This window comes from Myiozetetes cayanensis, unplaced genomic scaffold, assembly GCF_022539395.1.
Source record: "Myiozetetes cayanensis isolate MyiCay16 unplaced genomic scaffold, myiCay2020 scf12, whole genome shotgun sequence".
Taxonomy (NCBI): Eukaryota; Metazoa; Chordata; class Aves; order Passeriformes; family Tyrannidae; genus Myiozetetes; species Myiozetetes cayanensis.
The window spans coordinates 5,001,240-5,016,314 of NW_026086826.1; the positions used below are offsets into that span (position 1 = coordinate 5,001,240).

The 15,075-nt window shown below is 56.5% G+C and overlaps 1 protein-coding gene across 1 annotated transcript; it reads right to left on the minus strand.

Moving 5' to 3' along the window:
• Nucleotides 1-208: 208 nt before the first annotated feature.
• Nucleotides 209-14,947, minus strand: POMGNT1 (protein O-linked mannose N-acetylglucosaminyltransferase 1 (beta 1,2-)). The gene is made up of 22 exons (XM_050307184.1): nucleotides 14,847-14,947; nucleotides 14,072-14,241; nucleotides 11,283-11,391; nucleotides 10,796-10,911; nucleotides 10,425-10,490; nucleotides 9,909-10,022; nucleotides 9,130-9,247; nucleotides 8,757-8,855; nucleotides 8,129-8,256; nucleotides 7,496-7,566; nucleotides 7,120-7,195; nucleotides 5,989-6,072; nucleotides 5,815-5,856; nucleotides 5,612-5,670; nucleotides 5,058-5,130; nucleotides 4,635-4,763; nucleotides 4,193-4,318; nucleotides 3,973-4,037; nucleotides 3,547-3,591; nucleotides 3,256-3,391; nucleotides 2,882-2,991; nucleotides 209-2,621 (listed from the first exon to the last, which is right to left on the minus strand). The coding sequence occupies exons 2-22, from the start codon at nucleotides 14,180-14,182 to the stop codon at nucleotides 2,519-2,521; spliced, it is 1,980 nt and encodes a 659-aa protein (XP_050163141.1). The 5' UTR covers nucleotides 14,183-14,241; nucleotides 14,847-14,947; the 3' UTR covers nucleotides 209-2,518.
• Nucleotides 14,948-15,075: the final 128 nt, after the last annotated feature.

The following is a 15,075-nucleotide window of genomic DNA, read 5'->3' on the forward strand; positions in this document are numbered from 1 at the left end:
CGTACTGAAGATTAAAGCGATAAAGCTTGAGGAGGGAACAGCTCACAAACCCGTGCCAGCCGCGCTGGCACCGCGTGGCACTGCACGGAGGACCTCTGCTGGCACAGGCCCAGGGCCACTGTTAGCCCATGGCCAGGCCTGCCCTGCACAGGGGACAGGGAGCCTGGCCCTGGCCCACACGCGAGGCCGGTGATGGAACACACGAGGCTCAACAGCTTTGCAACGTTTACTCTTGAAAAAATAATTCGATTCAGAAAGCGGCAAACCCTGACGATGCCACACACCCAGCCCTGCCACGGCTGCCACCCTGGGGCAACAGGGAGGATGGGAACAGCACCCAGCAGGCCCAGAGAGGTGTGCAGAGACCCACAGCCCCCTGGTAACTGCAGGGTTGGCACCAGAGGAACTTTTGTTTAGCCATTCCCTACCCCTAGGACCACCTTCCCCAGCCCCAAGAAGAGCTGGGAGGAAGCCAAGCCTGAGCCCTGCCAGAGAAGGGAAAAGGGGTTCATTTATTTTGAGGGGGAAGAGAAACTGGGCCTTGGGATGCTAAGGAAAGGGTAATGGTGAGCCATGGAAGTTTTTCCAAAGCAGGGCATGGGGAGCAAGCTACTTTCCCCAAAAAGAAGCCAAGTCCCTTTTCCATCACTCTGAAAAGACCTTTTACCCTGAGGGCCAGCGCAGGGGACACCTGCCCACTGGCTGCCAGACTGGAGTCCCTCTGAAGGGCAGTGCTGGGGAGGGCAGAGGAGGGCAGGGTCGAAGCCCAGACTGGTGCTGCATGCTCTGGGATGCCACCCTGCACTCTCTTGTTCCCCTCCTGTTGCCAGGGCAGGCATGCAAGGACCAGAAGGGTTGGAGTCCCTGCAGTCCCACTAGAGCTGCACTGGGATCACCTTGGCCAAAGAGATTTCTCTGGTTTGCAACTTTTCCTCCCTATTGCAGGCAAGGAAGGAAGGAAGGCAGGGAACAGAGGATGGAGCAAGGGGAACAAGGGACAAACCTTCCTCGACTGCTCCTGCACAGGCTGGGGGCTGCCAGCTCTCCATGTTGCTTTCCTGTTGTCCACCCCCTTCCCAGAAGCAATAAATAAATAAGTTAGTGTAGTGTAGACCCCGATGCTCAGTTCACAGTGAGAAAATGAAGGGGAAGAGCCCCTGTGACCTCAGGGAAAGGTCTGAGCAGCAACTCCTTCTCCCAAAGGCAAGCCAGAGCATTGCATCCCTGCCTGAGGCTGGGGTACACCGGCAGAGAAGAGATCTCCTGCTGCATGGATGAGACAGGGAGGTGTACTGAGCAAGGGGACCAGGACTGCCCACCCAGGTGTAGGGGGGGCATTAGTACCGAGTGGCTGGGAATGGGGGGGGAGCCCTGGGGTCCTTCCTAAGGCAGGGAAGGGGGGACAGGAACCTCCTCCCTCTCCCTCTGCATGAGGGCTGTACCACAGCAGGACAGCCAGGCTGCTCATCCTAGATCAGCTCACAACTTCCCTGCTAGCAACGTACCACAGTCAGGGTGGGGATTCAGGAGAAGGAATGCTCTCTGCCTTCAGCAGAAGCAGGGGATACCTGGGCAGGGAAGAGGGAGAGACAGGGTACAGTACCACAGGCAAGGTCCATGTCAGTGCAGCATCTCTTGCTCCAGAGGACCCCGGCCCATCCTGCCCCTGCAGCGAGGGGCACGGCCACTGGCTGCTCCCATCTCGCTCTGCAAGGCACTTTCACCCCCTCTCCCACGACTCGGGGGGCAGGACTGCTCCCCACAGACAATGTGGGGGAGGAGCTGCAGCACAGCCTGATCCACTTCCATCTACAGTCACCTCCAGCTTCCAGAACTGACAGCCCTCGTGCCGGCTATGGGGTGTCCCCTACGTGTATCCACAGCAGGTCCAGCTCCTCTTCAGCATTCCCTTTTTTGCCTGTGAGCTGGGCTGCACCAGTACCTGCAGCCCACGAAGCAAAGCCAGTGTGCAGGAAGTTGTCCAACCCTGCATACAATCCTCAAGGGGCATCCATCGTGCAGGTAACAGAAGAGAAGCTGGAATATCCCCTCTTCACCACCACAATCACCATGGGGCACGGAGCCAGCCAGGCAAGAGTTAATAAATACCACCCAGCTGGCAGGCTGCAGCACTTGCACCATGCCGCCTTCTCAGGACTTCGGGGCCAAAAAGGGGAGCAGAGGTGTTTGTTGAGGCCCCCTCTAGGCTCCAGTTGAGCATCTCCTTCCTCCAGCCTTGCCCAGCCAGGGGGCAAAAGGAGCAGCGTTAGTAAAGCGTCTGTGTTAAAAAACCAAAGTTCCCGGGATGGGGGTGACGTATCTACAGGGAATGACCCTGTCCTGTGCAAGGGAGAGGGAGACCATGACAGGGGGCTGGAGGGAGCCCAAGATCTCATTTTGCAGCCCAAAACAGGAGTCTGTATCCAGTCACCAGCCTCCGAGAGCTGCTGCCACCTCTGGCTCTGCACCGTGGGGGTCTCTGTCATCCCCCAGTCCCCTTCACTTCCAGCTGCCAGTCTCACGTCTGCTCTGCTGCCGCGACCGCTGGCACTGCCACCGCCCCCTCCTCCTTGGCAGGGGGCTCCATGTAGATTGGAGTCACTGATGAGGGTTTCTTGGACCTGCAGGTGAGGGAGCTGGATGGGAGCAGGCAGGGGTGGTGGTCCCTCCCTCAGGACCCCAGCATGATCTCCTTCCCACAGGGGCATCCTCCAGCCCTGGGAATGTATCCTGTCCCCCCTCCCACCACACAGACTGAGAAAGGGGGGTGGTGTCCCGCCAGGATTGGGCTGGGACAGAAGTGGATGATGCAGTGTGCCAGGCAGGGGGCAGTGCCATGAAGATGGGGGATTACTCAAATTGTTGTGTTCCCAATACTCACGAGTAGGGGGAGGCAGGGACCCCCACCACAAGGAAGTGGTTCTTCTTGCGGAAGAGCCGCCACAGCCCCTTGTGGTTCCCGCGGACGTCCAGGTCCCAGATGTGGAGGCACTGGGATGGTGGGGTGGGAGGAAGAGGCATCAGAGCCTGGGGACAGACACCAGGGCCAGGCGTCCCCTGGCATGGGAAGAGCCAGCACCCCTGCCCTCACCGAGACAGGGCAGAGAGGGCAGCACCCCCTCCAGCCACACTGAGAGCTTTAACATCACCCAGGCACAGCAAGAACACACTTGCTGAGCTGCTTTGATGCCATGGGCACCCAGGCAATGCAGAGATCAGTGCAGGCCTGAGGACAGGCCATGTCAGGGGCCTCACCTTGGCAAGCTGAGTCCAGGTGGTGAAATCTGCTTCCTGCTCCATCCTGATGAACATGACGTAGACCTTGCCCTCAGTGTCGGGCACGAAGGAGTCCTCGCAGGGATTCTTGCTGTGGTCCAAAACCTCAGCCTCACTGTGGAAACAGAACAGGGAGAGAGGGGACCTCACCTCCTCACTATTCCCATGGCAGAGTACTCCAGACAGGCACCAGGGCTACCAGGGCCACCTCCACCCTTCCTCCTGTCTCAGTGTGCCCCGTGGCCTCCCAACCTTCCTGTAGGCACTTACCCCAGGAGCCGATGAATTTCAGTCTCATAGGCGTCCTTCCTCAAGCTGTGGGAGGAGGAGAGAACATAGAGATCAGGGCAGAGTCAGACTGATAAGCAGGGAACATCCAAAATGATCCAAATTTAAGACTGCCCCAGTGTAATACTAAAGGTAAGCTGGAACCAACAAATGGAGAGCAGTGACTGCCACACATCCTGGAGATGTGGCAGCAAAAACATGACCCTTCAACATATCCACCTGCAGCACAGGGTAGCCAAATCCAACCTTGCATAAACCAGTGCCAGGATTGCCCAGCAGAGGCCAGTGTGCTGATGCAGGAGGCTATGGCTGTTCCAGAAGGAAGGGAGATAAGTCCAGCACAAGGAGATAAGGGTCAGGTCAAGCAACTGCTTCATCAAGATCTTATTCATTCTGACCAGCACTCACCTCTCCACATTTTTAAGCTGGACATTTGGAACTGTGTTGAACTTGTGCTTCTTGAAATAGGCTTCCTGGGAGGAAGAGAGAAAGGAAGGAAGGACAACAGGGTTCAATCACGAGTCAGCAGTACTTGGGGATGACCTCAAGCATCCCCACTACCTGGGAAGGTGTCTGAGTCGAAGCTCAGCACCAGGACAGGGCATGGGGACCACGGGAGGTCTCTCACGTGGAAGTAGCCGTTCATGTTGAGCCCCACGATGCCGAAGTGGTAGGAGCGGGAGATGTCAGGGATGATGCATTCCCGGCCCTTGCGCTGCTCCGGCATCCGCATCCACATGTCCCAGTCCCAGAGCTGCAGAGGGGAAACTGCCACTCACACTCATGTTTGGGGACATCGTTAGGCAGCATGGCCATTCAGGGACCTTTCTGGGTGCCCACATCAGGTCCAGCCCCTTTGGCCCCAGCCTCCCTGGGCTGTTCCAGCCAGCTCTGTGGCTGGTTATGAGCAAGCACAATGTCCCAAATCCATTCTGCTTGGGCATCCTTCCCAGTTCAAGCACAGGGATAGCCCCTCCAAGAGCTGTGCACACAGGGACTGGGTGAGGATCAGGGCCTGCTGGTGGGCAGAGATGAGGGTGCAGAAGTCAGGGTCCCTCTAGGGTACTCACCTTCTCAGGGGTTGGCCACTTTGGCTCCAGCTCATCCTTGTACAGGCTCTTCCGGAGCACCCATCCCAGGCCTGGCATGGTCTCCACACGATACAGGAGTGAGGGGTCCTCAGCTGTGTGCTCATAGCCCTGCAATGTTATGGGGAGTGTTCAGCACCTGGAATGTACCCCTACCTCACCAAAAAGGGAGGTATTGTGCTCCACTGAGGTTCTCAGTGGAGACAGAGAAGAAGGGAACAGCCAGTGGGAAGCACATGGCAGGGACAGGATGGTGATTTGCAGGGGCACTTTTCAACAGTCCAGGGCTGGGGAGACAGACCCACTTAGGATGCCCTGCCTTAAAGATGGAACCTGGACCCCAGACTGATAAGGGAACAACACAGGACAGAGGTGGCCCTGTTCCATCATCCTCCCCTGACTCACCTGGTCGTTCCAAGCTGAGATGCAGTACAGGCTCTCGTCCTCCTCCAGAAGGTGTATCGATTGGCTCAGAAAGCTGAGGAGAGAGTTGAACAGTCCCTAGTCAAACACCCTGCTACCATGCAAAACAAGGCAAACTCTCTGCCAAGGGATGAGCCACCCCACAACTGCTGGGACTGCTTGTCCCAACTGGTGGGGAGGAACACCCGAAAAGAAGCTAAACTGCTCATCAGTCTCTCCCCCTTAAGGAGAAACAGGAGTCCTGTTAGACACTGTCCTGTCCTCTTGCTATGGGGCAGCCCCAACCACGTATGCACAGAATGGATCAGTGTCCCTAAAAAGCAAATCAGGAAGAGATCCCTGACCTTGAAGTCACTTTGCACTGAGTGCCAGGACAGTGGACTCAAAACTCTATGGGCAGAACTCAGTCAGGCTGTTGCCTGGGGACTGCTCAGCCTCAGATAAGTGAGCTGCAGCATGGTAGGGATCTGGCCTCTCCTGAGCAGCCAGAGAGCTCCCAGGAAATGGTCTTCCCACACAGGAACCCACAACTTTACCTGAAGAAGTCAACGGAAATGTCAAGGTCTTCCTCCAGAACCACAGCAAATTTAGCATCCTGCAGGGCAAGGAGAACATCAGAAGGGTGGAGATGAACAGGACAGAGCAGAGACAGGCAGTGTCCCTTGCCTGTGCTGCTCCCTGCCCCTGAGAGGGGATCACAGATGCCAGGGACAGCCTGCACTGCAGTGGTCTCACTCACCGGGAACAGGTTGAAGGTTGCAGTCAGGCTGGCTTTGTAGTGCTACAAGAAAAAACATCCATTGCCTGTGTTACCATCAGCCTGGCACCGACCTGGGGCTAAGCATGCTTCCCTGGAATGCTGTCCCAGGTCTCTGGAAATAATTGTCCCAGCATTTCAAAAAAGCTCTCTCACCTGGGAAACCCTAGCATTCTTAATGCTGATGGGAGTGTGCTGTATTCCTGAGAGGCCAAACAGCTCCACAACATCCATTGGCTCCTGCAATGGAAAAGCACAAAGCTCATCAAACATGTGGGTTATTCTCCCCACAGATAGCGCAGTAAAAAAAAAAGGTAGAGCCAGGAACACCTAATAGCTGCTTAATGGCAAGACCACAATCGACTCAATTTTCTCTCACAGTTGCCAAGAAAAAGACCTTTCTGATCAAGCAGATCTGCACTGGGGTCAGAAGTAACTCATATTTGGGCTGACATATCTCTGCCCCAAGAAGGACCCACCAAGGCCTTCTCTATTCCCTTAGTGTGCATCCCACCTCCAAGCCACAAAAGAGAGGAGCTCCCACTGTACCAGTCAGTGCCAATCCCCTTTCCCTGGTATCCACCATGGCAGCAGGAGCATCCAGGCTGCCCCCTCGCAGCTGAGGGATGCTGCTCCAGTTGCCATGGCAATGGATGCTGCTATCTTTAACCACTCTGCTGTGGTACAGCAAGAGTCTGCATCAACAAACCAGCTCCCCCAGCCCCACAACGTGGCAGTGGTGGGAGAGGCCTGCGAGGGGACAAGCCTATTCCCTTCCCTGTCTCCATCACATGGCAACCAGGCAGCAACTCACCAGATGTTGCAGAGATGAGGCCTAGCAAGCTCCTGAGATCTACTAAGACCCCACATGCTGGTCCCAGAGTTCATTCCAGTGAGAGAGAGCCAGGACTTGCAATAGGATTCTCCAGAGGTTTGTAAGGTTGAGCTCAGAGGAAGGTCTTTCCCTCTAAAGGGCCAGTTCTCCTCTGCCTGGCCCCAGCTTTCATGAGCCCCCAGCTTTGAGCCTTGTGAAAACACAGTTTTGGGCCTCTCCACCTCTCACTGAGAGTGGAGCTGGACAGGCATGGTTGGACTGGTTTGTTCCTCTTCCCATGAGGGAGTTGGACAGGTGGTGTTACACCCAGACCCTGCCCAAGGGGCTGACGATGCTCATCAAGTGAGAAAAGGGGACATAACCTGCCATCCACCAAGGACTGGGCCAGAACCTCATACTCTTGTCTGGGGGACCATGGAGCTGGCTACACGGATCTCTGGGAATGCTCTCACCTCATAGTACCCGTCGATGAAGACTGTGATCATCTGTGGATTGACGCCCTGAGCCGACAGCAAGGAACGCAGCATCCTGGGGAGAGAGGGAGGGGCCTGAGAGCAGCACAGCCCCAGTGGGCACAGGCCCTTTAGCAGAGGGGTATGGATCCCTCGGGATGGGGGAAAGTGTGCATGATTAGGGGACAGGACCTATTGGCCTCAGGCTCTTTGCTTTCCCATGGCCAAGGACCCAGGGAGTTGCCCAAGCAGGTCGGCCCATGCTGCTCATGCAACCCCAGGATGAGCCTGGATCCTGCCAGCAGGAGAAAGGGAAGGGCCTGGGACATGCCTGGTCTTGTAGTGCAGAGCAGAGGAGCCCCCTGGAAGTGCTTACCTGTACAGGTAGTTGGGGCGGTTCCCTGCAATAACAGCTACAGGCACATCAAAGACTTTATTGTCTTTGAGCTGGAAGAGAACAATGAGTGTGAGTGGGGAGGGAGAGGCTATGCCAGCCACAATGATGCTATGATTTTATGTCACTGAGGGTACGTTCCAAGGGGTAGGGACCTGCTGCTAAAACAGCAGAGCTGCATAGTCCTATCCTTTAGTGCAGGACCACACCAACCAACCAGGACACCACTCAGCATTGCTTCACCCCACTTCTGCCCCAACTCCCAAATCAAGAGTTTGCATCCACTCAGAGACCTCTGTCTGAACCCTTCAGCACTGTGCCAAGGACAGCCCAAAGGCCACGATAGCTGCTCCCTCTCCAAAGCTACAAACTCTGCTGCTTACACTGATGTCCCCAGAGCAAGTGTAACCTGGGGGCTCAGGGCAAGGGAAGCCCCATTCCCCAGTATCACCTGCCCCCATGTATTCACCTTACCTTTGCCAAGGCTCTGGGCTTGCCCAGGGGCAGTTTGGACTACTCAGCTGGTGCTTAAGAGCAGGGCTCTGCAAAACACACCAGGTCCAGCCCAGCCCTCCCTCCTGGAGCTTTCCCTGAACACTCTGCCCCAGCACTCACAGGGTCAGGGTTGAACTCGATGGGTGTGGGGTCTTTGCAGCTGCAGACACTGCCATAACCTTCTACTTTGCTGCAGAACCTCTTGCGGCGCCGGTTCAGCTCCGTGTCGGGCCAGTGGCACTCAGCATCTGGAGGCACCCAGGAGCAAACACAGACCTGTCATCCTCACCCTGTGTGCTTCAGGCTGCACTACCACCCATATGGCTCTCCCTGGGCTCAGCCACCACTGAGCCCATCCTTGGTACCAGGAATAAGCAACGCTTCTGGATGTCGGACGCAAACACAGGAGACATTCAGAGCCCAACCCCACCTACAGCCTCTCTGAGCAGCAAGGGGTTGTTCAAGACCAACACTCAGAAAGGACCAGACCAGGTCTGGTTTGGAGAGGTGACAAATGTCCAGACCACAACCCCACTTCTCCATCCTCACCCTTCTCAACAATCATGCATGGAATCACCAGGAAGGCAGGCAGAAGGGAAGCTGTGCCCATTTTAAAAGTTACCATCACTGTCTCAAAGAGCCTTAAATCCATCCTGGAATTTTGCTAACAGACCCACAGTTTTGACTTAAAACCAGGCAGCAGGCAGACATCTCCCAGAGACACCACAGAGCAGACTGCACTTCCTACCTTCCACAGATGTCAGGTGAACTTCTGTCTTCAGCAGTACGGGGTCCCCCCACGTCGAGAGGGCAGGTGACTTGGCGTGCTTCTCCCCATACACTTCCCCTGGAGCAGGGACACAGGGTCAGGACTGTCTGGAAGGGCCCATCAAAGCATGACCAGGGGCTGTCAGCCTGCACATTTTGCCACTGGCCTCTGGCAAAGTGCTGAAGGAACACACTCTCCCTCCATACTCTCCCCCCACCCAGGAATGGAGCTGCTACTCTCTGTGACTTGTTCCCTGCTCATACAGTATGCTGGGGACAGGCTGGGTTTGTCTTCACCTGGCCTCTCCCAAAAAAGGAGCCACAAACCCTCTCCCAGCCTATGCAAGACTCACCTCCCTTCTTCCCCACAAATGTCCACATGTCTCTCCAGCTCAGGAATGGTGCAACTTGGCTCCCCAGGCTTTTCAGAACACTCTTGGCTGTGTCCTTGAGGTGAAAGGAGCCTTCATCCTGCAACAAAACACAACCCTGCAGCTGAGGTCTCACTCTTGACCAGGAAAGTCTTCCATCAATAACTAAGAAGTACAGGGCCCACTCCTACACCCCTTAAACCAGTTGATCCTGAAACCTTCAATGTCTCTGTGCCATTGAAGCTGCTGGTGGCTTCATCATGACCCACAGGGAGGTCAGAGATTCATGGACTCTTGTTTCCTTGAGAGACCAAAACATTCTCAAGCAGGGCCACATGTTAAACAACGCTCCACACAGCTAAACCTGGAACCCTGAAGCTGTCACAGTGCTGTCACACAGCAGCTCAGAGCCAGCACAGTCCACAGGACCCCTGTAAAGCCTGGAGCTGGGAGACAGAAGGATCTCACCACATCCTTGTATTTCCTCATGCCCATGCTCCATCTAATCCCCTGTTTATTGCTGCAGGCTCTGACACATCTGCTTTTTGCTCTCCTGCTTTGCAGGACACACAGTAGTACCTGCAGCAACACAGGAGGGCAAGAGGGCAAGGCAGGTGATCCAGACAGGGAGTCACAGCCCTGCAGGGATGTGACATTTAGCACTGGGAATGCCTGGTGACATTCAGAAGGCTACTGCCCAGATGAGCTTCAGGGCATCCTGACTCAAGATGACTTTTCCTTTTGACATGAGGGTCACGTACCTTAATGGTGAAGATCAGGATTCGGCCCCGAGCAACCATGTTGAGGAAAAGTACCATGGCTTCATCTTCATGGGGAGAGTAGGTGTCGAAGACCCTCTTGGCCATCACATGACCCTATTGGTATTCAAACATCACATGCATCTCAAATACCATATGGTACTGACACACAGAATTATGGGAATCTGTTCTGGAAGCCTCATTTCTTGAGCAACACAAGGAGTGGCTTTTCTGGTATGCCAGGGAGTTAATCCCCAGCCAAGCTCAACCCTCAGGCCCATGGGACAGCATCACCCAACCTCACAGCTCCTCCCCTGCCTGCTCCCCAGAGACAGCAGGCAGCACAAGGGAAACCCTGCAGGGACAGTCTGGGTGACCCTGTCACGCTCTGCAAACTACAGACAAAAAGCATTTGGGGACTTCCCTCCTGGCTGCCCCCAGCCTCAGGCATCCAACATCAAGAGCAGGGACAAACTGCCCAGTCAGAAAGACAAATGCAGACACGTGGAGATGCTTTACCGTGGCCTGATTTAAGACAATGACGTGGATCCCTCTTCCCTGCTCCCGAGCCTCATCTTCCAGGACCTGCAAGTGGATTAAGCGATAAGAATCATATGCCAAGACCTCTTCTTATTCCCTGCCCATTCAGCACAGCAGAGCCCCCAGACAAGGGGCAAGTCTCTCTCCTGTGACGTTTTGGCTTTCCCCATGGCAGTGGTGGGTGGCAGAGTAGAAAACGCAGGAGAATAATCTCAGAGTCCCAGAGGCAGAAAGGGGGATCCACTCCTAACCTCTTTGCCACTGAGGTGCTCTCACCACTGCTGTTTGCAGCTTCACCTGTTCAGCTCTATCCACCCTCTGCTCACAGGGACAGCACTCCCATCACTTACCGTCGTCCCATCCACAGCCACGTAGACCTTGGACCGGCTGGAATACACCTCGACATCCAGGACCTTCTTGTTGTTGACAGGGTGCCGGGGGACCTCCACGTTCAGCATCTCATCATCTACAGCAGAGAAATGCCCAGTTTCGACCGGTCAAGGCACCTCCAGTTTGCCCCTGCTCAGCCCAGCCAGGCCTCCTGAAGGTCGTGCCCACCAGGCATCCCAGCCCAAGTAAGGGGGGATGGCAGGCATGGGAAAACACAAACTGGCAATAGGTCTGACCCCACACAGATCCCTACAGCCAAATGTGCCAAAGCCTTCAGTAGAGAGACCAGGAACGGGGACAGGGTTTTCTAATAAGTTTTGTTAAACCCACAAGCACAGACCCATCTTTTACATTGTAGTTGGTCACAAATTAGCCCTGACTTAAAGAAATTACTTCCCTCCCTCCGGTTTCCTTGCTTCCAAAACACAGCAGGATGCTGCCCCTCACCGTAGTCCTGTGCAGACTCCTCTTCCTCCTCATAAGCAGCTCTCCTGGTGTCCAAGATCAGCTTGATGTTCACAATCACAGTCACAAGCAGGAAGAGGACAGCACCTGTCTGCAATGCAGGACGCTTTGTGTTAGAAATTTGTAAGTAGCAAGCCGCTTTGGCAGGGGCTGCAGGGCACCCCAAGGAGATCTTGCAGGGGATCACAATCATCTGTCAATTCCCCTGTTTTATTCTGGGGAAAGCAAAGAGAAAAAAATACAGGTGACTGAGTTTTATGGTGAAAGGCATGCAGCAGCTGGAGAGCACTGCCTTCTTGTTATGTGAGAATTAACCCGCTTCCAACATATCCCTGCTTCCAGATCTGTGAGCAGATTCCTGCCAAAATATTGCACGAAGTTTGAGGGCCCCTGCAGGCAAAGAGTTTGGTAATTAAGAGATACAGCTCCCAGGATAACCTTAACTTTTTCTGCCTCTCTTGCAGCATCACTACTCTCATCTGTCCCCCTGCAACGAGAGGATGCACTCTGGGTATTCAGAGGAGAGGAGATGCTGTGCAGCTAAAACAAACAAAGGGAAGAAGCTGAGAATACCTGGACCACAAACACCTCATGTTGGGAAATAATCTACCTTCTGCAACAGCAGGTCTGGCCACAGCCAAGAGGATGGTCTTATAGCTGCAAGCTGGCCTGGGATGCAGGATTGCAAGGTCAGACCTCAGATGAAACAAATTGTCTTCACTTGAGCCAGGGAGCTTTGTAACCCAGGGCCCAGCTGCTGCTTTGTGGTGGAAAAGTGACAGCAGCACATGGTGGCTGTGGGGCTCTGCATGGGGACAAAGGTCCTGCTCCAGGGCTGGGGAACACATCCAGCAGGCAGCCCAAAAGCTGTCCTGGACAGTCAAGCAGCGAGGGAAGGCTTTGCCACTTGGATTTCAGACATAAAGTCCTGAGCAGATGTTACCCCCAAAGTCAACACTGCTGCAGGGCTCCATCACCAGCCTCCATGCCAGAAGGGTCTGTCCAGCTCACAAGGGAGCCCCCACAGAAGCCCAAATGTGACTGCTGTGTATTGCTGATAGATTAATCCCATGGCCCAAAAGCTCTGGCCCCTTGGCCCAGCCCTGCTTTGGACATACCAGGTAAGGTTTCCAGTTTCAGCCATGCAAGCTCAGGGTCCTACCAACCTCCCTGGAGCATCCCAAGGCTCAGCAACCAAGAGAGAGGAGGGGAGAAGTTGGTGGAGTCTGCTCCTAGCCTGGTCCCCTGGCAAGCGGTGCTCAGACAGGTTTTGGGGTGGTTTTGAGACTCTTCCCTTGCCCCTCAGCCCCACAACAGCTTTCCTCCTAGAAACCTGTGCTTTTTCAGCTCTAGGACCCTTGATTCTCTGCAGTCTGGGGTGGGGTTGGGATCACACACAGGCCTGCCCTTGGTGAGAGGCACTAAAAGGATTCCTGCCCTGTCTGGCCAGCTACTGCCTCAAAACTAGGTGTTGTTCCTCTCTCTGCCGAGCAGCCAAACAGGTCCGAGGAGCAACTGGGGAAAATGGAAAGCCAGCAATAACACAACACCACGATATAAATGTCACCACGGCATTTTGGCTTGTTTAATGGGCTGTTGACTCAGGAGCACGAGCACCTTTTGGGATCTGTGCACAGAAAACTTTCAATTAGGCAAGAGCAGAGCTGTGGGCTCGCGGTGAGGCAGCAAGACCAGCTTCCCAAGCTGCCCACACCTCCCCCTGCTCAGAGCTGGGGATGTGAGGGAGCAGCCCCAGCGACCAGAGGGAATAAGGCAGCACTAAGCAAGACCAGCAGCCGAGTCTAGCAAGGCTGATGCAGTCAGAGCTGCTGATGCAGGCTCAGATGGTGCAGACCTGCCTGCCCCACACCCCAATCTCTGGGTTTACCTGTTCTAAGCCCAATTTTCATTTGTGTTTTAAGCCACAGCAGTTCCACAAAGGACAGAGGTGACAGCAGGCAGGCTCCAGCCTGGTGAGCAACATCTGCCTGAATGACCAGACCCATTCCCAAGCCTTGAGCACCCCATCAGACACAGAACTGAGCAATTTCCTTCCCCAGGGAGCCCTCCCGAGCCTTCATCCTCCCAGGTACATGCCAAACCCTCCCCTGCTCCCTCCCACAGCAACCAATTGCCAGATTTTCTGACACTCCTCTCAGGAAAGGCCCCTTTTCTGCTGTTTGCTGCCACGGGGCCAAACCCCTCCTGTCCTTACACCCCCAGACACCCTCCAGGACGCTGTCTCTGCCAAGGATTAGCACAAGCAACCAAGCCTGCAGCTTTCCCAGACGCCAGCTGCCTCTGGGGCACGAGATCCTGTTACAAAGCCCTATTTTCTCTGTCCACCTGTCATGCCCCACGCCAGGCCTGGTTTGCAAACCAAACAGGGCAAGAATGGTTTCCCTCTATGGGCTGAGCCCTGCAGCACTCTGCATGGGTCCAGAGCCAGGAGGGGAGGAAGCAGCCAGGCTTCCAGCTGAAAGACTCCCAAGGCCACCTGGATAATTGTGTCCCCTTCCCATAGCCACTCAACAGGTCCCTCTGCAGCTGAAAGGAGCTGCCAGACACAGCAGGCCCTTCCACACAGAGGCACTGGAGGGAGTAAGCTGGGGAGCAAGGTGGGGAGCAAGCCATGCTCCCCCAAGCACGTCAGGCCACCCAGGCTGCCAGCAGACCCACTTCCAGCCATGCAGCTTCTCCACAGGCTCGTAAATCCCGTGGGTTATCCCTCCTAATCCCCCCCGGGCTCCCTCCCCCTGAGGGTGACTCACCTGGCACAGCTTCCGCAGCGCGCGCTGGTTCATCAGCTTGTACTTCCAGGCCAGGTACCAGCTCCGCTTCTTGTGGGGCTTCGCGGCGGGGCTGGGCTTCCACTCCTCCATGGCGCCGGGGGCAGGGGTCAGGATGTGCGCTGCTCCGCTCCCGCGTCCATCGGGGCTCCCTGCCGAGGCGGGACGGACGCAGGGTGAGGGAGGGGACCGCCTTCAAACCCCCCTCCCCGGCACAGGCAGTGCCCACGAACTGAAACCCTCCCTGCCTGCCAGCCCTCCCACCGGGAGCGATGCGGGAGGCCGGGACTGCGGGCAGGGCAATGGGGAGCCCCCGAACGCGTGTGCCGGGGACGGCCCCTGCTCCGGGCCAACCTGGAGGATGCTGCAGTGGGCCGTGGGCCCACTTCCACACCCCGGGAAAGAAAAGCTGCCCAAAGGCACGGGCTGGCCACAGGCCCGGGGCCCGCAGGGTGTGATGGATGGAAGGGTCGCCGCTGGCCGCGTGTGCCCGTGCAGAGACACGCCCTCCCCGCGCACTCTGAGAGACAGAGCCGGCCGGAGCACAGCGTCCCCCAGCAGGGCCAGGAGCGCCAGCGACGAGCCTGGAGGCACCGGGGAGGGGGCGGCCCAGACGCTCTCGGGGTTGGGGGGGAGGACGAAGTGGCGAAGGGCACCGAGGAGGGAGAGCCGGAAGGGCGACAAGAAGAGCCCGGGGAGGGGGGGTCTGCAGCCTGTACGTGTGTGTTTGTCTGTGCGTGCCGGCCGCTCTACTCACGGTCCGCACGGGAGGCTGAGGCGGGGCCTGCTCGGGGTCCCGGCGGTGCCGCTGCCCCGCGCACCCTCCGCGCCGCTTCCGGCGCCGCACCGACACCGCGGGGGGCGTGTCCCGCCTTAGCCCCGCCCACCCGCGCGCCGCTCTGCCCGCCCCGGCGGCCCCTCGGTGGTGCGCGGGCGTGTGGAGGGCGTGGCCATCCGGAGGGGGGCGTGGCGCTGGGCGCGCCCCC